The sequence below is a fragment of the Setaria italica genome, chromosome VIII (assembly GCF_000263155.2).
Source record: "Setaria italica strain Yugu1 chromosome VIII, Setaria_italica_v2.0, whole genome shotgun sequence".
NCBI lineage: Eukaryota > Viridiplantae > Streptophyta > Magnoliopsida > Poales > Poaceae > Setaria > Setaria italica.
The window spans coordinates 1,708,464-1,732,590 of record NC_028457.1 but is presented as its reverse complement, the minus strand read 5'-3'; the positions used below and the strand labels follow the sequence as shown (position 1 = coordinate 1,732,590).

The 24,127-nt window shown below is 43.4% G+C and overlaps 2 protein-coding genes across 2 annotated transcripts; both read left to right on the top strand.

The window, feature by feature from the left end:
• The first annotated feature begins 4,146 nt into the window (after window positions 1-4,146).
• Window positions 4,147-13,464, top strand: LOC101771306 (long chain acyl-CoA synthetase 6, peroxisomal). Its single transcript, XM_004978594.4, has 23 exons — window positions 4,147-4,461; window positions 5,319-5,379; window positions 5,453-5,530; window positions 5,963-6,034; window positions 6,131-6,212; window positions 6,340-6,445; window positions 6,532-6,608; window positions 7,170-7,214; window positions 7,302-7,388; window positions 8,267-8,356; window positions 8,471-8,550; window positions 8,635-8,728; window positions 9,132-9,220; window positions 9,690-9,778; window positions 10,173-10,302; window positions 10,399-10,517; window positions 10,930-11,053; window positions 11,140-11,226; window positions 12,191-12,294; window positions 12,372-12,457; window positions 12,735-12,821; window positions 12,918-13,004; window positions 13,098-13,464. Exons 1-23 carry the CDS (start codon window positions 4,320-4,322, stop codon window positions 13,191-13,193), a joined length of 2,112 nt encoding a protein of 703 aa, XP_004978651.1. The 5' UTR covers window positions 4,147-4,319; the 3' UTR covers window positions 13,194-13,464.
• Window positions 13,465-16,635: 3,171 nt separating this feature from the next.
• LOC101770912 (suppressor of mec-8 and unc-52 protein homolog 2) lies at window positions 16,636-22,637 on the top strand. The gene is made up of 12 exons (XM_004978593.3): window positions 16,636-16,913; window positions 17,040-17,106; window positions 17,708-17,845; window positions 17,976-18,025; window positions 18,477-18,591; window positions 19,286-19,334; window positions 19,441-19,530; window positions 20,184-20,252; window positions 20,332-20,455; window positions 20,740-21,098; window positions 21,313-21,717; window positions 22,151-22,637. The coding sequence occupies exons 2-12, from the start codon at window positions 17,060-17,062 to the stop codon at window positions 22,424-22,426; spliced, it is 1,722 nt and encodes a 573-aa protein (XP_004978650.1). The 5' UTR covers window positions 16,636-16,913; window positions 17,040-17,059; the 3' UTR covers window positions 22,427-22,637.
• Window positions 22,638-24,127: the final 1,490 nt, after the last annotated feature.

The window sequence follows — 24,127 nt, the reverse complement described above, 5'->3', positions numbered from 1 at the left end:
TGCTTACATGATTGAAACGAAAAGATATAAAAAAAAGGCACAACGTGGAACTATATGGTCCTCGATGACATCTTCTATCTGGTTAGGGCAAAGACTTGGGCTGGTTGCATCGATCCATAATCTAATAGGGAAGAAATCAATAGAAAATATCTTCTCATTTTCTTTTTTCCCCATTATTAAGATTATTTACCGCAAGTGGTTTTATTTATTGATTTTTGAGCTGCCCCTATGGTTTGTTTACCACAACAGGGAGGCATCTACTAGAAGTTTCTATGTAAAAGATGATATGCACAAATTACAAGGCCATAAAAAGGCCCAAAGGGAAAAACAAAGAGACATTATGAGGAATCACAAAACAAGCCATCTAAACCAACTTTCGAATAAGGCTTTGGTCTATAAATTTGGATCCATAACAAGCACAAAATTACTTAAATATAAAATTTCAGAAAATAGTTCTTCTGGCTCCCTTGTCCTATTTGCTTTGGTCTATAAATTTGGATCCACAACAAGCACAGTTTAGTTAGATATATAATTTTTTTTAGAAAATATGTCTTCTGGTTCCCTTATCCTTTTTTACTTTAACTTTAGTCCTTTATGTTCGAAAACCTAGCGTATGGACTCTTAAAATGGTGAAAAGTGCAAACTTAGGTTAGTTTTGCATTCGGTTTTACGTGAGAACAAAGAAGCATGGTCGATGATGTGAGCTGAGCTGACACTCGTACCATAAAAAAGTATTGCCGAGTATCTCTAGTTTGACTTTAGAGGGTTGCTACCAGAAAACTTGCCTTTAGTCTCGGTTGGTAAGAGCCATATCTCTCCAATGCTCAATTGGGATTAATTTTTCGAGATAAAAGGGAGTTCTTTAGTCCCGGTTGGTAACGCCGGACTAAAAAGTTTCAAAAAAAATAATGAAAAAGCCATCGCGCCCCACGCCCGCCCGCCCACCCGCCACCCGCCTCCGCTCCACTCGCGCCCGCCGGCACCGCTCCGCCCTGCTCCATCCCACGCTGCCGGGCCCGTCCGCTCCGCTCCGCCCGCGCCTGCTAGCGCCACTCCCCCGCGCACCGCCGCCCACCCTCGCCCTGCTGCCACTCCTCACTGCCAGTGAGGGGCGAGCAGAGGGGTAAGGGGAGGGGAACGGAGGGGGAGGGCGGGACAGGAAGAGAGGGAGGGGAGGGGGCGCCTGCGCGAGAGAGGAGGAGATAGGAGGCGCCGGTGGAAGGAAAAGGAGAGAGATAAGGAAAAGGAGAGAAAGGAAAAGATATTAATGTGGAGAGAGGGGGGCGCGTACGGGGAGGGCAACCGGGACTCAATTGGAATTACCAACCGGGATAGGGGGGGTCTTTTGTCCCTGTTGGAATTTCCAACTGGGACAAAAGGAGGGGGCGTTAGTGCCAAATCTTTACAACCGGGATTAAAGTCCCGCCCGTCGATGTCCTTCTGGTGCCTCACTTTTGACCTGGGACTAAATGCACTTTTGTTTTGATCCAAAGTCAACCAGGACAAAAAGGATTGAATGGAAGGTCAGTTCTCTAGTAGTGATTATTAATATTCCAACGTAATTACGTAAACATCCTTGCAGCAGCCCACCATCGTCGCCGTCATCTTCCGTTACACCGTAGAGCGCGGAGCATTTCCACTTTGCACGTGGAGTTGACTGAAAAAGGTAGAGCCAGGTTGCTCCTTACCGCAGCAGCAAACCGGCCAGCCGGACGGGCCCGTAGCCCCACACCGACACAGCAGCCCGAGCGGGAGCAGGTGTGCTTAGGCGGCGGCGAGGGGAGGGAAGGGCAGGTAGGGGTGGCGGTGGAGCTGGGTGGGGGCGCTGCCCGTGCCACCCCCTAGAGGACACGACGCTGGGGCTGGAAGAGATGACACGGACACACAAATAAACATTATGAGGAATCACAAAACCAGCCATCTAAATTAACTTTCAAATATGGCTTTGGTCTATAAACTAGCAAATATACCCGTGCGTTGCAACGGTGAGAAAAAAAATACAAACACCCCTCTATAACTCGATAAATAGTTAAACACGACTCAAAGCTCCGACGTTAATTTGATTTATGATAGTCAATTATTCCTATTAGATGTAGATGTGAAATTCTTATTGCCGTGGAGAGGATTGGAGCATGAGTGCCTAATGAACCGCACGACCAAATGAACCCGATTCTAGTCCTAATGAACCGTCACTTTTTTCATAATTAACCCTCAAACCCCCACCTAATACATCTAATCGGTTTTTTAGGCTGGACAACAACGGTATAGTGTAGTATCTGAATCGTACATACAAACACACATTACACCCACACACATCCTATGCGCACGCTAGACCTACAAACTATACACGCAATGTTCTTCCAGATATCGACGAGGTTGCACAGTGCTTCGTAGGTAACGAGTACGTCACAGTTACCATTGTGACTCCATGCCTACGTTCAGGACCTGCAGAATTAAATTGGACCCTTCTCGGTAGTGAATTTTGTGGGTCCAGCGTTGACTCAAATTCTAGCCCATGCTGACCTAACAGCCCTTAAAAAAATAAAAGGACCAAAGGAAAAAAGCACACCAAGCTTCTATTTCCCTTCGGCCCAGAAACCCAAGAACTAATTTGTTCCTCCTAGAGCAAATCACCAGGCAGCCGCAAAACACATCTCTATTCTCACTCACAAACCTTATCTTATCCTCCCCAAGAAAATCAGAAGGCAGCCACATGTGCCTTTCTCTAGGCCGACGATGAGCGCTCGACAGCCAGACTGCGGATCCTCACTGGCAAGCGAGCATCTTGGTGGCATCGACGACCCACTCGGCGGCCTAGCGGAGGTGGCGCTAGGGCTCTCTCTCAGGCTGCTCGATGGGCATCAGGGAATGGAGGCAATAAGCTCATTGAACACGGAGTTCCTGCCTCCATTGAGTAGGTGGCCGTCCATTGAGCAGGTAGCCGATGCACCTCCGCAATGGACGACTGGACGGGGGCGCGGGGACCGAGCCCTGCTTACCCAGCGACGCGCGGCGGCAGATGATGCGGCGCATGGGCTCTCCAGTGGCAGATGTGGAGGCGCAGGCGAGCACGCCGAGGCGTGTGGCATGGGCGGCGTCGCCGACGAGGCCGAGGTGGCAGCAGTGGCAGATGATGCGGTGCGTGGGCTCTCCAGCGACGGATGCGGACGTGAAGGCGAGCACGCCGAGGTGTGTGGCGTGGGCGGCGCTGCAGGCGAGGCCGAGGTGGCAGACCATTAGTGTTCTTCTTGCCCAAGAGTATTGCCATGGGCGGCTGCTGCAACACGTGCAAGCGGCGGATGATCTCGTGGACTGCGGGTTGATTACGAAAAAGTTGAGAGACTTTTTTGCAAAATAATTATGATGGTTAGGTATATAGATATAGATTTGGATCCATAACAAGCACAAAATTACTTAGATAATTTAGAAAATAGTTCTTCTGGCTTCCTCTTTGCTTTGGTCTATAAATTTGGATCCACAACAAGCACAAATTTACTTATAGATATAAATGTTTTAGAATATATGTCCTCTGGTTCCCTTATCCCTTTTACTTTAACTTTAGCCCTTTATATTCGAAAACCTAGAGTATGGACTCTTAAAATGGTGCAAAGTGCAAACTCAGGTTAGTTTTGCATGCGATTTTACGTGAGAACAAAAAAGAAGCATGGCCAATGATGTGAGCTGAGCTGACACGAGTACCATAAAAAAAAAAGTATACCTGAGCATCCCTAGTTTGATTTTAGAGGGTCGGAAATATCGAAATGAGTTCTATATTTTGCATCATTAACCTTGCAACGTGATTAGTTACGCAAGCATCCTTGCAGCCGCCCGCCACCGTGTCGTTGTCATCCTCCATCGCTACGCCGTACGGCGTTGCATGTGGAGGTAGAGCCAGGTTGCATGTGGATTTGGGTTGGCGTGCCGTGCCGTGCCGTGCCGCCGCAGGACGGGACACGCCCACCCAAGGCAAGCTGATCCGGATATCGTAGATTATTATAAATTTTATAAACTCCGTGCCGTGCTCCCCGAACGCCTCCAAAAAGCGCCGGAAGTATCCATGCATCCACGAATCTACCCTTCATTTATACCCCCCCTGCTGACGACGCCCAAATCTGGTAGAACACGGACACCCGGTTCAGGCGACGGGCCCCACCCCCGCACGCCTCTCGCTCTCAACTCGACAACGGCACGAGGCGGAGGAGAGAGGGACTTCGCTTCGGGCTGTTCGTCCCCCCACCTCCTCCTCCCGGTTCCCACCACCACGCAACGCAACGCCTACGACGACAGGGACGCAGTACGAGACACGCACGACGAGAGCCATGCCGCGGGAGCAGGAGCAACCCCCAATGGACGCCGCCGGGCGCCGGCTCCGCGCGGTCTCCGCCCACATCCGGCCGCCGGCGCCCGCCGCGGGCTGCGGCATCGCCGCCAACCCCACCGCCGCCGGCGAGTACGCCCATGGTGAGCCCCCTCCTCCTATCCTCTGTTCATGGCTTCATGCCTGCTGGTACACGCACACGCAGTCGTCCGTACTCCCGCGCGGCGGCACTGGAAGTCGGGTTCGATTCTATGGGACTTGCAAAGTCGAGAACGACTGTCCGAAGTAGCGAGCCATTGGGTTGGTGTTGGTTGTCACACTCGTGCCGGAGTTTCCTATGGGGGCTGCACACCGGCAGAGAGGCTTTGCTTCCGAGTTTGAGGGGCAATGCCTCTGCCTTGCTCTGTTGCTTTTAGGCTATCTCTGAACGAAAATAATACAGAAGTGAGTCGTCGCTTTGGCTGGATTGGGGATGTTTCCTTGTTACATTTACATCACTAGGCTGACAGTTTTAGGACTCTGGAAAAGTGTGTTTTAGCAAGAAAATGCGATAATTTGTATGTGGTTTACAGTTTGAATTGCTTCATGACCTGTTCCTATTCACCTGAGGGGCTCCATGTCACCTCATCAGAGTAGATGCTGCTCCTCTGTCAACAGAGAGGACACGGAGTTTCAGTATGTAACTGTATGTACATAGTGAAGTATATTCTGCACCATAACCATGGTTCTGTATTTGTTTAGCAATACCAGTGATATGAGTCACACCCTGAAAACGAGTCACACCCTGGAATCTGTTCACATCTGCATCCACACGCTGATTGCTTCTGCTCCTTTTCTGATGACTTGTTGCCCAGCCGATGCTTTCTCCGTTTCAACTGTGCATGTTTGAGTTCACCTATCATTTTCCTCGTGGTCAAAAAATGCATTTTTATATTTTTTTGTACAAATTAGATAACTTAAAACAAGCTATCATTTTTATACTCTGTACCATATTTCTCAGTGCAGGGTTACAGTGTTGTTCTCCCTGAGAAGTTGCAAACTGGAAAGTGGAATGTGTACAGGTAGGCTATTTATAATGTTATAAGCTGCATTTTTGTTGTATGGTGGATCATAAGTGTTATTCCCATCTTGCAGATCTGCACGGTCACCTCTAAGGTTGATCAACAGATTTCCTGAAAATCCAGATATCGGAACGCTGCATGATAATTTTGTGTAAGAGTCCTCACCATCTCTATTGGACATGCAACCTGACCAATGCTAGCTCTTTTTAGGATGCTCCCATTACTTTTGTTTTTGGAATTGTGTTGGAATTGATTCTCGTTAAAACCTAGCTGGAAGAAGTTATTTGGAAGTGTGCTTCTTTTCTTGTCTATATTTGGAAACCTTGGGACTGAAAAAAAAGGTACCTAGGTCAAATATGTGGGGCTTAACATTCCAAACTGAGTTTAAACTTTTTATATATTGTGGTAAAGTAAAGTCTGGAAAAACTTGAATGCAGGAACTTTTATCTGACAGTTTTGTGAAAGCTAGTAAAATTGTACTGTCCTTTTGCAGACAACATGGCTGGTACGAAAAATTCCAATATTCAAATTTAAGTACTGTAATCTCTGACACACGATATTCTATGATATCCCAAATTGACAGGTATGCAGTCGAGACGTTTAGGGATTGTCGATACCTGGGAACAAGAATCCGCGAAGATGGAACAGTTGGAGAGTAAGGAACTAAAGAATGGCTACCTGATATTATTTTCTTCTTTAATCTTTTTACCTACCCATGTTGAACTCTTTGAAGCGTCAAATAACCTTTCAGTTACAAATGGATGACGTATGGGGAAACTAGTACAAGCAGGACTGCAATAGGTTCTGCTCTCATTCACCATGGAATACTTGAAGTGAGTCTTGACAGGCAAATGTCAATTTTTTTGTCTATCCACAAACAGATACTGTTACACATAGCACCTATAGTGTCGTGTGGTGAATTTTTGAGGATATTTTAATAATTTGTTTCGCTGGATTCAGGGTGCACGCATTGGTCTGTATTTTATAAACAGACCTGAATGGATAATAGTTGACCATGCTTGTGCTGCATACTCATATGTATCTGTGCCACTTTATGACACTCTTGGTATGCTCAAATCACAGATTGACCCAAGAACCTTTTTTCATCATGATTCATCTAGTGACAGTTTTGTGTATTGTACTTTCTTGCAGGTCCAGATGCAGTTCAATTCATTGTGAACCATGCAACAGTAGAAGTTATATTCTGTGTGCCTCAAACACTAAGCGCTGTAAGCTTTAATACCTTATCTCAACATTAGATAACTACCAACACCTAGAATCTATTTAAAGTTTAACCCAGACAACTAATGGGAATGCTTGGCGCTGGTCATACCGGTCCCGACTAGTTAGGTTGAAATGGCAAGTTATTTCCATGAAGCTGGGCTATTTTTATTGTGAACATGAAAACTGCTCTTGTGTAGATGCTTAGCAATGTCAAAAACCTTGGATACTGCATGCTATTGTGGACCCTATCCACGTATGTGCACGCTTAATGTGGTCGGTGTTGGGGTCTGACCCTGAAATGGGATTTACATGCACTACACTGAACTTTTTTTGTGACTACTGAAGTCATTGTTTTAATCTTGTTAGAACAGTAGATCAGTTTATATATACTAGCGTTCAATTGGAATTGTAGATATATCCTCTGAAAAAGAACGGGTTCGAAGCACGGCACCTTCTTAGAACAAAGCCCTGGGGGAGTCTCCTCCCGTGGTTGAGTTTTTTTTCCTCTGAAAAAGAACATTCAGTTTCCTACTTTCCTACATATTGATTTGCTTTATTGAATGCAGCTGTTAAGCTTTATAACTAAGATGCCATGTGTTCGTCTTATAGTGGTAAGTTTGAAGCATTAACAATTAGCAGTGTAACATTCATATCTTTAGGTCCCACTCTTCATTTTATTTCGTAACTTTTTTGTATAGGTGGTTGGCGGAGAAGATGTTAAGATTCCACCCACACCCGCAAATACTGGAGTTCAAATTATAACTTACCCCAGTCTACACAATCAGGTGGGTTTCAAATGGACCTTGAGCTTTTATACTAAAAAAATCAGGTTTATGCCTTACTGTTTAAAACACTACATAGATGTTTTCACTTTACAACTCACCTCTAACAAGCTGCATAATTGCAGTTAAGTGAATACTATTTATTTTTTTATTTATACCTTACGTTATGAAATGCGATAGATGTCAACTATATAATATCCATTATCAGTGACATTAATCTTGAATCAGTTAAGCCAGCTTTTCTATAAGCAATCTGCAGATAATTTCTTTTTCTCAATTTTTCTGTTATCTCCTGACTTAATTTATTCTTGTTCTTCCTTGTAAAAATATGCTATAAATGGATCCATACCTTACAAAGTTGATGTGACATCTAGTCTGCACTTACATTACATGCATTTATATGTAACAACGCATGAGACCGTGATTTGTTTTGGTTGTAAATTGATCTTATCTAGAATGTGAAATTGAATCACTAATTGATAGTAAACTGACATGCTCAATGTCTATCAGATTATCAGTGTATAAATATGACCATGGCATGACTGTGATGTTACGTTCGTATTTTACCGTTTTGGATGCAATGCGCGTGACGGCATTTGGACTGTTGCTCAGCAGTAATTGTTCTCTTGTTCAAGTTGTGTACCTTCTAACTATTCAGTGCTTATTGGCGTAGAGAGTGTGTGCATGCTGGACATATTGTCTTATATTTTATTTTTTATGTTGATTAGCAGGTGCATTTCCAATGCCATTATTTCTTTTGCCAAAACTTCAATTTAAAAAACGTTTTTGGTGTTCAATTGTTTGATAGAAACATTAGCACCTCAACTGGCTATATGTTTATCTTCACCTGTTTTCTAAATTCCTTTCGATCTTTAATTCAGGGAAAGATGAGTCCTCAACCTTTCCGACCTCCAAAACCTGATAATGTTGCTACTATTTGTTACACGAGTGGCACCACTGGTACTCCAAAGGTAAGTCATCCATCCTTCTAATTATTATTCTCTTCAGTTGCTCCATCAGCCAAGCTCATATACTTCTGCATTTCAAAGTTTCAAACCTGTGATGTTTATGGATGATATTACCAGGGAGCTGTTCTTTCTCATGAGAACTTAATCGCAAATGTAGCAGGGTCAAGCCTGGGAGTTAAATTTTACCCCTCTGATGTGTGAGGATTCTAAATTCACTCTAGAATTGTTTATGCTAGCAAGAAATTATTCTTGACATTACAGTTTTCTATTACTCTCCTCAGGTATATTTCTTATTTACCCCTGGCTCACATCTACGAGAGAGCTAACCAGGTTGCATTGCTTCACTATGGTGTTGCCATTGGATTCTACCAAGGGGTATGCATATCTGAAACTATTTAGGATGATAGCCTTACAGTACGTTCCTTTTCTTTTTACTTGAAGAAGTATGCAATTGGTATTACAATTTTGATGTGCATTCTGAAAATTAACTGGTTGTACAAGTGCTTCCACACTGTTTGGCAAAGGAGCACAGGCCATCCAATGCAATGCGTATTTGATGCATTTTCTTTATTTAGTATACTGCATAGGTGTTGCTAGTTTATTCTTTAGTCATTTCTTGTGTTTCTACCTCTTTTATGTTTTGGTTTCTTGGGCTTTCTGCAGTACGCACAAGTTCATACATATTGTGGTACCGTAACTTATTGTTTACATGCACAGTAATTTACCTTCAATTACGATTGTTTTCCATCTTTTGATTAGTATACTACATTGATTCCAGGATAATTTGAAGCTGATGGATGATCTGGCTGCTTTGAGACCAACAGTATTCGCAAGTGTTCCTCGGTTATATAACCGAATTTATGCAGCGTAATAAAACTATACCAGTAATTTAGATATTTTTTTGTCTGTACTTCGTGTTACTACCTCTTGGGTTCCAAATCCAGCCAGCAACCAGCTGGTTAGTTGCCATTTTGAGATGAAAGAAAAACGAAATAGAGGTGAAATGGGACTGGGATTGGATCATCAATTGACTGGAAGGTCTGGGAAATTCTAAGAAACAACTTTTAGACCATATGAGGTCTCTTGTATTGAAAGCAATCATCACAGATCTTACAGGAAAACAAGTGCACAAAACGAAACTAGGTTTAACAGAGTTTGAAAACTAAAAAGGCAGCTATACAAACGACAAGCTTAAAAATAAGTGCATGCACGCAGGCAATCTAACCAGCAGATAACTGAAAATGGTTTTCGAACCATGTTTCTAGTCATATCTTCGATGAGGTTATTGTTTCTTCCTTTTTGTACTGTTAAGAACTAGCTAGATATCTCTTTACAGAATTACAAATGCTGTGAAGGAGTCTGGTGGGCTGAAAGAAAGACTGTTCCATACCGCATACAATGCCAAGAGGCAAGCAGTTCTCAATGGTAAGAACGGTATGAAGTTTATTAAAGCAAGTCCCCTTCTCTTCAAATTGAACTCTCACTGTGTTATTTTCTTTTTATTTTCCTCTGCTACCAAGTATTGTTTGGAAGCTAGATGTATCAGTGGTGCAAGTGTCCATTGGCCCTGGATGTTCATGTTATAAATGGAAGAGGGCAATTTGTGTGGCATTGGCAATAACAAACAGGAAACTTTTGTTCTTGCAGCTAATAGTTTTCTTGAATTAGTTCTGCTTTCTGCTTGCTAGCAGTAACTGAATAAGCTAGAAGTTCTAACTGTACTCAAAGATGCAAAATTTGCATGTTCATGCCCTCATTTGATCAAAATTTCATCTCCTCGTGTATAACAAAATATTGCTTCTATTCTTTATGCAATTAGGACGAAATCCATCCCCAATGTGGGACAAATTGGTATTTAACAAAATAAAAGCTAGGCTTGGTGGGCGAGTGAGACTCATGACTTCAGGTGCTTCTCCATTGTCATCAGATGTCATGGAATTCTTAAGGATGTAAGCTGACTTCTTTTGAGCTCTCTTAGTGCAGTATGATAGTTATTTGGAACTTTGCTTTATTACTATTTATAAATACTGTTTGAATTCTTATAGATGCTTTGGCGGTGAAGTTCTTGAAGGCTATGGAATGACAGAGACATCTTGTGTCATCTCTACAATGGATATTGGTGATAAGTTGATTGGTCATGTTGGATCCCCAAACCCTTCTTGCGGTAAAGCTCTCTGTTTGGATTTCCAAGGATATAATAATATTTGTTTGTGTAAAACTTACGTTTATGTTGACAGAAAATTCTATGAATTCAACTAGTATATTAACAGTACATACTCCATAGCGAAGCCATCATGAAAATAGCTGCACTGAAGAACCTTATATTCTGAATTGTTGTTATTTTCCAATCAAGGGTTATTATTATGCTCAACATGGTTGTCCACTGAGCAAATTCCAATAGTCCATTTTGATCTGATGTTCTTCAGAAATAAAATTAGGTCAGCTTTCGTGTGAGATGTTGATATTGTTTCTCTTGACACAAATTAAATTAAGGTTCTATCTTAAAGACTGCATGAAGTTTGCCTTTTTTGCGTTGCTATCACACTCTCTCTAATCGAATCCTTTTTTTTGTTCAGAGGTTAAACTTGTGGATGTTCCAGAAATGAATTATACTTCTGAGGATCAACCATATCCTCGTGGAGAAATCTGTGCTAGGGGACCTACAATCTTTCGTGGCTATTATAACGATGAAGTTCAAACGTAACTTGCTACCCTTCACTCCTATTTACATTTATATATTTATTATTATTCAGTGAGCTAAGATAAATGCATTTGAAAAACTGCAGAAGAGAGGTCATTGATGAAGATGGTTGGTTGCACACTGGAGACATAGGTTTGTGGCTGCCTGGAGGGCGTTTAAAAATTATAGATAGGTAAATTTGAATGATGTACTATTCGGTATTCTAAATTTTCTTTGGATTTGCGATTACATTGGTGTGCATGTGCTTTCATTTAGATTGATGTGTCTAAAGCTTTGAGAGCAAAAAAAAAATTAACCAAAAGAATCAAGAAGATCCCTCAAAGTTTTCGACTACAATTCCACATCAGTTAGTAGTAATCTTCTTGTTTGCTTTTGGGTGGGATTTAGAGCACATTCATCTGTGTCCTAACATTCCAGCATTGCAAATAATAGGATCAATGAAAAACATTATGAATTATAACCTGTTGACGTAGCAAATTGACATGTCACAAACATTTAATGGCATATCCTGTCTAACCTGAAACATGTTCCAGCAATCTTGCTGAGTTGGCACTTCAAGAACAAACATGCATTCAATCTTTGATCCCATTGGCATTGTAATGGACACCCTGAGCTGGGTCATGCCGGTTCTAGTTTGTTTTTTGCTGCAACAAATAGATAAGATGCACTTGATGCAGCAAAGACCTAATTGCATCGGGCTGCACCTTTGTTTTCCATATTCTGTATGATAGTACGTTGACTGTATTGCCATTCACGATTGCTTAGACCTGGTGCAACTCATGCCACTTTGACAGCATAAGGCAATTTACTAATTGATAACATGGCTCCATTTACTACTAATGTTTTCCAAATGCATACTTAAAAGTAACAGCAGATTTCCAACCAACGAATAAAAGAGCAAACCATGATGGATAATGCACAAATAACATTACAATCTTGCTTCATATTATTGTAGCATCAAAACTGGTCTTAGCCTTTTCTCAAGTTATAAGAGGCACCGTATTTCATTTGATGATTACCTATTCTTTTGCTGCTAATTCTTCTTATGCTATTTGACTAAATATAATTCACATTAGACTTTATTGGTCTGAAGTTTTCTCGAGTTGCTAATTATTTTATACTTTTCTGGGCTCAAGGAAAAAGAACATTTTCAAGTTAGCTCAAGGAGAATACATAGCTCCAGAGAAGATTGAGAATGTCTATGCTAAATGCAAGTTCATTGCCCAATGCTTTGTATACGGTAATATTCATGACTCCATATGAGCTGAAACCATCAAGTGCAGTCATGTATACCTAAAGCTGTTAATTTGGCTGCAGGTGATAGTTTCAACTCGTCCCTAGTGGCCATTGTAGCAGTTGAACCTGAGGTGTTGAAGGCTTGGGCTGCATCAGAAGGAATTCAGGTAAAGATATCCTAATCGCATTTGTCTCCTACTGAAAACAGTTTCCACATTGATCCAATTTAGAACGTAAACCGAGCATAAATTTTTGGGATGCTGTGGGCTATTAGGATGTTGCATCTGCCAGCTTAGGTTCTTACCACTATGTCATCATCAGGGCTTTTAAAAGAGTTTACCTGACAGGAAACACTTGTCTCTTTTTGAAATAGGGCCACAGATAAAAGATCTTCAGTTTTGTAAATCCTGTTTATATACCCTAAATGCTCTTTCTAACATGTAGTACGAGGACTTAAGACAGCTCTGTGCTGATCCTAGAGCAAGAGCCGCTGTCCTGGCTGACATGGATTCCATTGGAAAGGAAGCGCAGGTATATTTCTTCACTTGTGATCCTTCTCCACTTAAGTGGATTGTCTGTCATCGATGCGCCTTCTTATTTTTGACGCCGTTATGCATATTGTTTCAGCTAAGAGGTTTTGAATTTGCTAAATCTGTTACCCTTGTTGCCGAACCATTCACATTGGAAAATGGTCTCCTCACCCCAACGTTCAAGGTAAGCCTATTGGCTTCTGTTACAGGAGATTTCAGTACTAAAAAAGTCATAAGCTGCTGACACTCTCCATCTCAATTCTCAATGCTTTTGTAGGTCAAAAGACCGCAAGCTAAGGCATACTTTGCAAAAGAAATCTCAGATATGTATGCACAACTGCAAGAGGCAGAGTCAGCTAGGTCGAAGCTATAATTTTCAGAAAAACGGCCGAAGCTATAATCGCTTGTGTAATTATCAGGAAATAGCCATACTGGTGGATGGTGCAATTGGTTTTTCAAGATCACGAAATAAGTCAATCTTTTTTACTGACACGGCAAATAAGTATTCCTGCCATGATCAGGATGGTTCCTGTAAAGAAGTACTAAGATGCCCCTTTACGTACATGCTGAATTTTTTGCTCTTATCCTTATATAAACGTACCCACATGAGCCTGATTGACTGAATAGGAAAACATTCTGCACAACTATCTTTACTACAAATGTAACAGTAGCACTGCGGTAAAAGTTCAGTCGAAGCTGTACAAAAGTTGTTCATTCTGAAAAAAAATCTGTCTGCGTAGAGGCAATGATGGTGCTGTTATAGAGTTGAACGGAACGAGCTGATAGCTGACAGAAGGTAGCCACTTTCTCTTAAATTGAAATAAAAATAGAGCAAAGCTAGGAGAGCATGCCAAAAAAAGAAAAAATATAATTAAATTTGATAAACTTCTTTCCACGGCATCCATAGCAAATACTATAGCACTATGTGTTGATAAGCAAAGTTCATAAAGCGCGAATGCATTTTTATGGGCTGAGCTCTGGATTGGTGCGACCCATCATCATCACCAACCACATTACAGGCCCGCCGATCGGCGTTTCCCCCGACCGGATTACTGAATCCCTAAGCCCAGCCCAAGGAGAAAATGAGCCCGACCCGTTCGAGAGCGAGAAGGTCCGATTAGCCTTCAAGCACCCCACGCACCGGCACTGCGGCACACGACACGAGGCAACCACTTCTCTCTCCCAGTCTCTCCCCTCCTCTCGCCTCCGCTTCCTTCTCCCGCACCCCACTTCGCGGCCTCCGCCTCCTCCTGCCGCAGGTTACGTGCCGCCGCCGCCGCTCCCCTTCTCGCCGCCGCTCGTGCGTCTCGCACTCGCGGCGCTTTCGCCCAACTTATCCCCCTGTTCCCGATCGCACTGCGGGCGCGCGGATTCGCAGCGATGGTGCCGTCCAGGCACGCGGACGAGGGCGGGCAGCTCCAGCTCATGGAGCCCGACAGGGTCGACGAGGAGGAGGAGTGCTTGGAGTCCGTCGACAAGCGTTAGCCGCGCCCTCTCCCCTCTTCTCACCGTACCTCCCGCATTACTTGTTGCTCTCGTCATCTCGTGCGCGCGCGCGCACGTTTTTTTTCCACCCTCTACCACCCTGGTCGGTGCTCCAGTCTGTTACGGCGGATCGCTTCCGTGAGCATACGCGCTTTTCCATTTTGGGTTTCCTTTGGGGAAATTTCCGTCCGAATTGGTGTTATTTCGAAGTGAAGTTGATGCGATTTCAGCTTGGCCTCGGCATTTGTGTGGTTTTTGTTGCGTGCGCGTGGCTGGGTTTTGCGCTCGTTCTGATTTCCCCAAAATTTCGAGTGCTTTGGGGTGGCATAAATTCGTGGGGTTTTAATATTCCCCGCGTTTGATAGAAATTCTGCAGTTAGTTTGTTCTAATCAGTGCGTGCTACCGCCTACCGTTGTTTACTTGTTTCTTCATAGATTGATCTGAACTTTAGCCTTAAAGTGAGTTCATGAATTCATTCTGTCAAATGATCAGAAAAATCCAGTGGGATTCGAATATTAACTCGTTCTACCCTGGGAGCTTTCTGTGGATACTCTTAGATTTTTTTTAGCAATTAGGAGTACGAAGGTAACTTGGTGCACTTGAGGCACTCGGGGTTTTAAGCTTGGGTTCATAATTTGTTCACAGTTGACAGGATTCACGTTTGTTATATTCTCCATCTGTCTCGTACAATGCTATTAATTTGAGTTCTCAGCATAATTCCTGCGGTCAAGCTGATCTGTGGTGCATCTGTTGGCACAGTGATCTCTCAAGGGATAAACGCAGGAGACGTGAAGAAGTTGCAGGATGCCGGGATTTACACTTGCAATGGGCTAACGATGCATACCAAGAAGGTTCTGGACTGTGCGAGACGAATCTATTAAGCCTAATTAGTTCATAATTTAACAATATGATGCTACAGGAAATATGTGCTAATCATGAATTAATTAGGCTTAATAGATTCGTCTCGCGAATTAGCCTCCATCTGTGCAATTGGTTTTGTAATTAGTCTATATACAATACTTCTAATTAGTATTTAAACATTCGATATGACAGGGACTAAACTTTAGTCCATGGAACCAACCACCCCCTTATTTACTGCTCGCGCTACTGATTGCTTTAATTCCACAGCTTGCTAAAATCTAGCTAAACTGCCTTTGCTTAGGTTTGCATAGCAAACTCTTGCGACAGTGAACTTATAACATGTTAACTGGTGACTGCAATGACTGAAAGCTTCAGATGATACAAATTAGCAATCTGATGCCTAGAAGTATTGTTTCCCTTGACCAACAGCACGTTTTCCAGGTTACTTCAGGTGGAATAATGGATGCAAAGGACTGATTATCCGCTCCGAGTGCTTCCTCCTGTCCTCATATTGTTCAGGCTTCTTTAGTAACATCTGCAGACATACATCAGTGCATCGAGAAAAAAATACAATAGTGTTACTCTGTTTTATCTTTAACATAGAAAAAGTAGGTAAACTGTATGATGGTTAGGCCTCGTATTGGGTATTTTTGCACGGAGTTGAGATTTTGAGATCAAACCAATTTTACTGAGAAGATTTGTTTTCTTACGAAGTGAATAGATTACAGTGCTCTTGGCTTCCCAAAAACTAGACAGAGATCATTTGCTATGCAGCAGGAGCATGCAACCTGAAAAGTATATAACGAATTCTCATAATGAAGTATGTTTAGAATAAGCAACTCCACTTACATTTCTGGTAGTTGCTCATTCCCCCCTGTACATATACTATCTCCTTGATTTCGGACTTGTTTTAGGCTAATATAAGCAAAGGCGATGGCTTCAGACAGGTCGGGATCGCGCGACGAGTACGAGTTCCTGATTTCTGAACGAGCACCATGCTGCACACAACTGATAGCTGAGCATATGCTCGTCCGCCGGCAGTCTCGCCGTTGCGTCCAGATGGGCAGTAGCAGCAATGCAGGAGCGATCGCATGATGCGTGAGGTTAAAGTTAAACACTGGAGCGCCTGCCGCTGTTGTGTTCGGCTGGACTTACAGGTCGGTTAAAAAGCTGAAATGGTTGATTTGTTGTGAGAGAAAATTATTGTTCGGTGGTTAATAAATCAGCTGATAAGCTGAAAAAAAAGAGCAAGGCCTGGAGCCAGCAGCGTTTTCTCAAGTTTTTTTTTATCTTTTCGGACCCCACCAGTGTGTAAAGGGCGAGCTTATATATACGGAATGAACAATCGTGCGATCCTAGGTGAAGCATTGACAATGTGTCAGATATCCGACCCTTCTGATTTGGACCGTCCGATCTTGATCCAGCGTACGTGTCGTTGGATGACTTTACACAGAGAATCCTGATCCCCTCCGACTCTGCGCGGCTCTCTCGTGTGTGCGTCTGCAGAAAGCAGCAAAGGCAAGAGGGCGAAATCGAGTCACTCCGGCACCGGTGCGCCGCCGCCGCCGTCCGCCGGCACTCTAGCCTCCTCCCGTCTCGGAACGGCGCCGCTGTATCCCCCGCCTCTCGCGTTTCCCACCGGATTTCCCCGCCCTTCCTCCGCCAGCTCCCTTCCCGCCGCGCTGCACTCCACCGCCGCCGCCTTCTGTCCCCGCCTCCGTCGTCTTGCTCCCGCCATCAGCTCCGGTAGGCTGTAGCTCCTCGAGCAGGGACCACTGGGACGACGCTCCGAGCAGGAGCCCTGAGGCTGCGAGCTGGAGTTGTAACAATCTCGTCTTCAGGATTCTAATCCCCACTGACCTGGGTTTTTAGGGATAGAGCAGACAGACAAGATGTCGTCGAAGAAGAACTACTATAAGGAGAAGATGATGCGGCGGAAGTAAGCACTCCACGAATCCTTTATCTCTTATTTGTTCTCGCATTTCTTAGTGCCAAGTGATTTCAAATAGATTACAAGCTGTCTCTGAGAAATAAGGAACATAGTTTGTTCTTGTTCAGTAATCCTCCACATATAGCTGTGTATTGGCTTATGTAACTGACTTTTAGTGCGGGCTTGAAAGGGAACAAACTTATTTGTGTAATTGTGTTTACATATCTGATACATACAGTGCAGACAAATTATTCTGTAAATCGCAAGTTCTGTCATTATGTGTGTGTGTGTGTCTGTAAAACACTACCCATCTTCATGAATTTCTATTTTGCATAAGTATCACAAGCGGCAGAGGAACCACATGTAAATAGCTGAAGTGGACCAAGGGAGCTCTGAAAATATGCTGGATCCCACAATCTCAGGGACAGTCTTGGACACAATTTGTAAATGCTTCCAGCTTTTTAGGATATGATTTAGACTGTGTAATCATGTGAAAATAGTAAATGATAAAGACAAGTTAGGTGCAAATTACAAATACCTGCAACATAAGATTCATGTTATCTATTGTAATTGATTTGATAAACCTAAATTTCTCTTGTTTCCCATTCAGAGAGGAGAAAAAAGAAGAACCAGAGACACCCAGGTATCGTGATCGTGCTAAGGAGCGTCGTGAAGATCAAAACCCAGACTATGAACCTACGGAGCTTGGTTCATTTCATGCTGTGGCACCTCCTGGGACAGACTTGAGGTAACATATCACATGCTTCATTTGTCTGGCAATTCCATTTGCGCTTAGGTTGTGGAAGAATGGATTCGATTACTCAAGTTATCTTAGTATTTTGTCTGGAATTCTAATTTCTCCAATGTTTGTGTTATAGATTGGCAGATGCACACAAGATTTCAATTGAGAAAAGCAAATACCTCGGAGGTTGGTTATGTGATGCTATACTTTTTTGAAGGAAATAATTCTTTATTATGGGGAAAAGTACATTTGGCATGTCTATTTATTACCTCTGTTTTCAATGGCTTTTTATGTCAATGAATAAACAGGCATACCTGTTCATGAGCTGTCCAAATCATGAATTCTGTGAAAATGAGAATTTGTTTGACATAGTCTTCTATGTTGGTAAATGCCCTATGTCCACTGTTTCAGAACATCATTTTCTTAAATGAAATATAAACAGTGAACAGCAGCTTGATCGTTGCCTAATGGATCAATCACATGCAGTCTTCCGTTTTTTTTTTGAATTCTTGCAATCGAAAAGAAATTAAGAAAGATATAGATGTCATATTATCAATATTGATGTGGATATAGTGACTCAGATGCTTTTCTGAACTACTCTTTGACTGAGATTTTATTTCCATGCTATGCTTGTAAGGTGATTTGGAGCATACACATCTGGTCAAAGGCTTGGACTATGCTCTACTTCACAAAGTACGGAGTGAAATTGACAAGAAACCTGATGCAGAGGATGGGAAGGATGCAAAGTCAAGGTACTCCACCATAGTGTAGTTTGACCTCATGTTATCATACCTTTCCCTATAAGATTGTTACAGTCAGTAAGTATTTTAAAATGCTATATGAGATCCAGCTTTCGTTTCAAATGCTGCAATATGCCCATAATAGCATATTAGTGACTGTCTACAGAAAGCAAGCAAACGGTACCCCCCAAAAAAAAAGTTCCATCATGAAAGAATCATCTGGATCAACTTTATTGGGGCTAGCTTTATTTTTTGGAGTAACTTAAGAAAGATCCACTTTCCTCCCATTTGAATTTTGAAAAGAGTCTTTGTTTGATAACTTTCCTGTTCCTGTAAACTGAAGAAAAAGGGGATACTGCCTCCTGTAATATTCTGCATCTGTATCTCTTGTAGTATTTAATAACTTTACAAGCTTATCTTCCTGAAGCCATTATCCGTACCGTGTTCAGGATGTGCTGACTGAGATTTACGAAGGTCTTCTTTATTTTGTACAACCAATAATGAAACACGCTTTAGAGTGTTTGGTAAACATTATATCAACCAAATATCAGTTCATGTGCATCGTTAGCACCACCCTGGGCTACGATGAAATTATATACATTGTATATTGTTTTATATCTCTCGATTTCAGATGCAACAATAAAAAATTAACACCCTCATGCCGTCACTTTGGGAGCATAATACATCTTTCACTTTTGTTGTACAGGGCAACAAAAGAAGACCAGGCAGTCTCCTTCCGCACTGCAACTGCAAAGGTAGATCTTTTTTTCCCCAGTTTTTCAGTGAATTATTTTATTTCTTCATATGTTAAGTTACACAATATAACATGGAGTATTGTTTGTGATTCTTTGTTGATCGCAGTCTGTCTACCAATGGATCATAAAGCCACAAAGCATAATAAAAGAGAATGAATTGTTTCTCCCAGGTCGGATGTCATTCATTTACAATATGGTAATGCCCTTAAAAAGATGCCCTGCTTTCATGTGCTTCAGTTCCATAATGAAAGTTGTCATAATACAATTTCAGATTTATGTATTAAATCGGGAACAGTAAGCATTACTATTTTCCTCAGAAAAAAACCAGGTCCATACATTATTTTATTTTTCATCACTGATCAGTACTGACAGACATGTTATCTGGTATAATTTTCCAGAATATTCTGAGAAGTTAAAATTAGGTTTTCATATTGTTTTTAAAAGATAGTCATTTCATGTTTAGTATTCTTCATTCTGAGAAGTCAACATGTCTATGTCATGATTATCCTGTTACATTCTGCAGTATACAAAATGCATGATCATGGTTTGTTCTATGATAAGCACTATTTGTCTGTTTCTCCGCTCATCACCTGAAGTGTAGAACTTCAACCAGTTTTCTGAAGTTCTGGGAATTTCCTATTTTGCTATGCTCTTTTATATTCATGTATAGATGTTCTCCGAACAATAGAGTAGAGGTGTCAGCATAGCCTATTCACATGAAATAGCCATTATCTTTTTAGTTCTTTTCATTTGCATTCCATCTTTTGTTGTATATCATATTATCTCTGTTTTTTCTTCTGAAGATTTCGTTTAGTGAGCTTACTAATTATCCTCTTTTAATCCAACTAGGAGGAGGGATTCACCAATGATATTCCAACAACTCTTCATAGGAGCAAAGCTGATTGCCCTGTTCCAGAGGTATTATGGCAATATGATGACCAGTACATGTTGAATGTCCTGTGGCTTTTCTTTCTCACTGATCTTCTTACCTCTGCAGGAGATGGTAACTGTCAGTGTGGATGGTTCTGTACTTGACAGGATTGCTAAAATTATGACATACCTTCGACTTGGATCTTCAGGAAAGGTCTTAAAGAAAAAGAAAAAGGAAAGAGACACAAAAGGTGTGTTACTGCAAAATGAAATTGAGTGCTATACTAGTAGATCTTATTGAGAGAACTGAGAACAGGAAAACGTTTTTGGTAAATACATAAGAAAATATGATTATGCGATTGTCTGGTAGAGTATTTATATTTTAGTGATATAGAAAAGTAAAACTGCTACTTTTGCCAGGGCAGTTGAGTTCTGTACTTTTGTTTCAATGTATCTCTAGTATTCTTTGAGTAATTGTCTTCAGGTGCTTGATGGATTACATATCTTGTTAATTTTTATGTTTTCTACAATGCAGGGAAGAACAATTTGGCAAGTGGCGATTATGATGAGGCAGTAAAACCTACCCAGACTAACGGTTCTGATCTGAAACACCAATCAGAAAAGAATATGCCACCGCCGCCTCCACCACCCCCTCTGAACAATAATTCCAATGGAAAGGAGAAACAATCCGTTCCTCTTGCTAGAGCTGACAACGATGACATTTTCGTCGGTGATGGAGTTGACTATTCTGTTCCTAACAAGGAAATGAGCCAGAGTCCTGTTTCTGAGGATATGGATGAATCCCCACATAACCATCAGAAGCAGTCCTATTTCACAGAACCCATGTATGGTCCAGTACCACCATCTGAACCTGCTCAAGCTTGGCAACAGCCGGTAAGCCTATAGATGTTCTGTGACCTTGGTTCTGACAGATACCTGTATAATTTGAACCATGCATGTTGAATGTTAAGAGGCTAACAATTTATTCATTACTTATCCACATCCATGGCCTGCTATAAAAGGAGCTTCTATAAACTGTTTCCAGTTTGCTCTATATTTTATTCAGCTTGGCCAATATTTAATGTTTGTTGTATTTTTCTGGTTTCAGAATGGGTATGATGCTGTTCAAGCCCAAATGGTAGCAGCTGGATATCAAGGCGATTGGTCAGGCTATGCGTATGCAGAACAGCAGTTGGGTTATCCAGAACAGTATGTGCAACAAAGCATTCAGGAATATGATGTGTTAGCTGATCCTAGTATAGCCCAGGATCCTAGTATAGCCCAGGATCCTAGGTTCATGACTCAAGCAGACAAGGATCGGGGTCTAGGTTCTGTTTTCAAACGTGATGATCAAAGGCTTAATCAGCTGAGGGAAAAAGATGCACGGGAGAAAGATCCAAATTTTATTTCAGATAGCTACTCGGAGTGTTACCCTGGTTATCAGGAGTATCATAATGAAGTTGCAGGGAGCGATGATGAAGATGATTTATCAAAGATGGATATGGGTGGACGGGTAAGTGAAATTATTTCTAAATCATGCATGCACATATGAGATTGCATGGATGGATTACTGTTCATATGGATTTGATATTCTAGAAATTGACGTGTTCTTGCTGTTCTTGTGACATCTTACTTTTTGTGCTGTTCAGTCTGGTGTCCAACAAAATCCCAAAACTGTTACAAATCTGTTTTTTTTTCTCTGTTTCATCTTTTGTCCTGAGCTCATGATAGTAATTTATTCTGGTTGCTTAACAAGTTAACATTACATGTTCTGGTGTTTACTAATACAAGCAGTCATTGCTTGGGGGCCGTAATTGTAGATTTTGGTTTAAAATGCCTTACTTAAGTCCATGATCACATCTGTTATGAAAATAATACAGAATGTTTTATCCCTGGTATTTTTGGAACATCTCTGCACTGTATTCTGATATACGTTTCTTGAGCAGGCCAAGGGGCGTTTACATAGGTGGGATTTTGAGACGGAAGAGGAGTGGGCAAAATACAACGATCAGAAAGAAGCCATGCCGAAGGCCGCCTTCCAGTTTGGGGTGAAGATGCAGGATGGCAGGAAGACGAGGAAGCAGAACAAGGACCAGAAGCTCAATAATGACCTGCACAAGATCAACAAGATCCTTGCTAGGAAGAAGGGCGAGAAGGATGGAACGGATGATGGAGGCCATTACGATGATGATTTACCTAGTGCGAAGAAACATCGCGGCTGATGTAGTTCATTTCTTGGGCCTCGTGGCAGAAAGTGTAAAATGCGCCAATAGTTACAGACTTACAGTGCCATGTTTAGCTGGATGCTGAGTTGCTTAGCCTTTGTTTAAGGTGGCTGGTATGAAATATATGCCCTTGACTCCTGCTGAAGAAATGGAAGAAATGTGTTTGTATATGTTTGAGGAGGCGCTGCCGAATACTGTTTGATTTTAACGCCCTGCTCTTGTTGATTCTGGGCTGCCCCTTCAACCGGTGGTTATTTTTCCCTGACTTGTAGTATTCTTGCATAATGCTCGAAGGAGCTTCTGACCATAATGCGGTTGCCACGAGCTGTTGGAATTCGGCCCATTTTGTGTTTATTAACCCACATAATGACACGATAACCCGGGCTTGGTTCGCGGCCGGGTGGCAGCGGCGAGGCGGAGCGCAGCCGGGCCGCGGATGAGCCCACGCGGGGGTGGAGAAGCGCAGCCTGGCAGCGGCGCGAGCTCCACGGCTGTGCGGAGGAAGGGCTCCGCGCAGGGGCGGCGGGGCCGCGAGCAGGCGGCGGCCTCTGCGGGCGCGGGGCAGCAAGCACGCGAGCGGCAGGTCCGATGGCACGCGGCGACGGCGACTTCGGCGGGGGCGACGGTGCGTGGCCGCGGCGAACCTGCAAGCGGCGGCCGGCCTGCGGGCAACCGGGTTGAAGGACCGTCCCGGCGCGCGGCGAGGCTTCGACGGCCGGCGGCGGGGCACGTGTGGTTCAGCAATGACAGGGAGCTCGGGCGGCGTGTGTACCAGGCTGGATCCATGCGGTGTAGACGATGGCCTCGCCACAACGCTGAAAAGCGGTAGAGGTTTACGTCCCGGAAGTCTGGAACCATGCGAACCAAGAAACCGTTTCTCTCTCTTTCCTCTTTAATTCGCTTGTTGGCTATCTTTCCTCTTTAATTCGCTTGCTGGCGGTACAGTAAATGCTGTAGAAACAAGAAACCTGGACACTCATGAGCTACGAGTAACAGCTAAGACAGTCCTAATCCTTTACATCAGCCAGTGAAAAAGAAATCAGATCGCATGCAGGAAACTAGATCCACTCCACCGCTACGGGAATCAGGATGTTTGAGTGCCGCAGGCACTTGACGAAACCCCAAAAACACTCGGCAAAGTGTTTGTTAAGTGTAACACTCAGCACACCGCACATGGCAAACAAAACTTTACCGAGTGCAAAAAAACACTCGGCAATATTTTTCTGAAAAAAATAAAAAAAGCACCGGCCACTACCGCCGCCGGCCGGCACCACCACCACCACAGCACCACAGCCCCACGCCGGCCTCGACCGCGCCGCCGGCCACTTGAAGACCGCCGCTGCTCCCGCCCTCGACCGTGCCGCCGCCGCTCCTGGCCTCGACCGCACCACCACCACCAGCAGCGCCATCGGCGGGAGCTCGGCCGGTTCTCCGTCGCCCGGCTCGACCTCGAAGGCGGCGGATCTGGGAGGCACCGCCGGCTGGCCCACCATGAAGCCGCCGCCTAGCAGCGCCCTACTCCGCTTCCTGCCGCCGGTGGTCCGTCCGGATCCGGGGACGGGGGGCGCGGTGGCGACCGGATCCGGGAGGAGGGGCGCGGTGGCGGCCGGATTCGGGGAGGGTCGGGGCGGGGCAGTGGAGATGGAGGGGAGGGGCTCGGGGTGGCGCCGGGATAACGGAGGGGGTGGCGGGAGAAGG

Coding starts and splice junctions, on each gene's coding strand:
- LOC101770912 (XM_004978593.3), top strand. CDS start 17,060: ATGTCGTCGAAGAAGAACTACTATAAGGAGAAGATGATGCGGCGGAA. Junction 17,846..17,975: donor CCTCCTGGGACAGACTTGAG/GTAACATATCAC, acceptor TTTGTGTTATAG/ATTGGCAGATGCACACAAGA. Junction 18,026..18,476: donor GAAAAGCAAATACCTCGGAG/GTTGGTTATGTG, acceptor TATGCTTGTAAG/GTGATTTGGAGCATACACAT.
- LOC101771306 (XM_004978594.4), top strand. CDS start 4,320: ATGCCGCGGGAGCAGGAGCAACCCCCAATGGACGCCGCCGGGCGCCGG. Junction 5,380..5,452: donor GGAAAGTGGAATGTGTACAG/GTAGGCTATTTA, acceptor CCCATCTTGCAG/ATCTGCACGGTCACCTCTAA. Junction 7,389..8,266: donor ACCCCAGTCTACACAATCAG/GTGGGTTTCAAA, acceptor TCTTTAATTCAG/GGAAAGATGAGTCCTCAACC.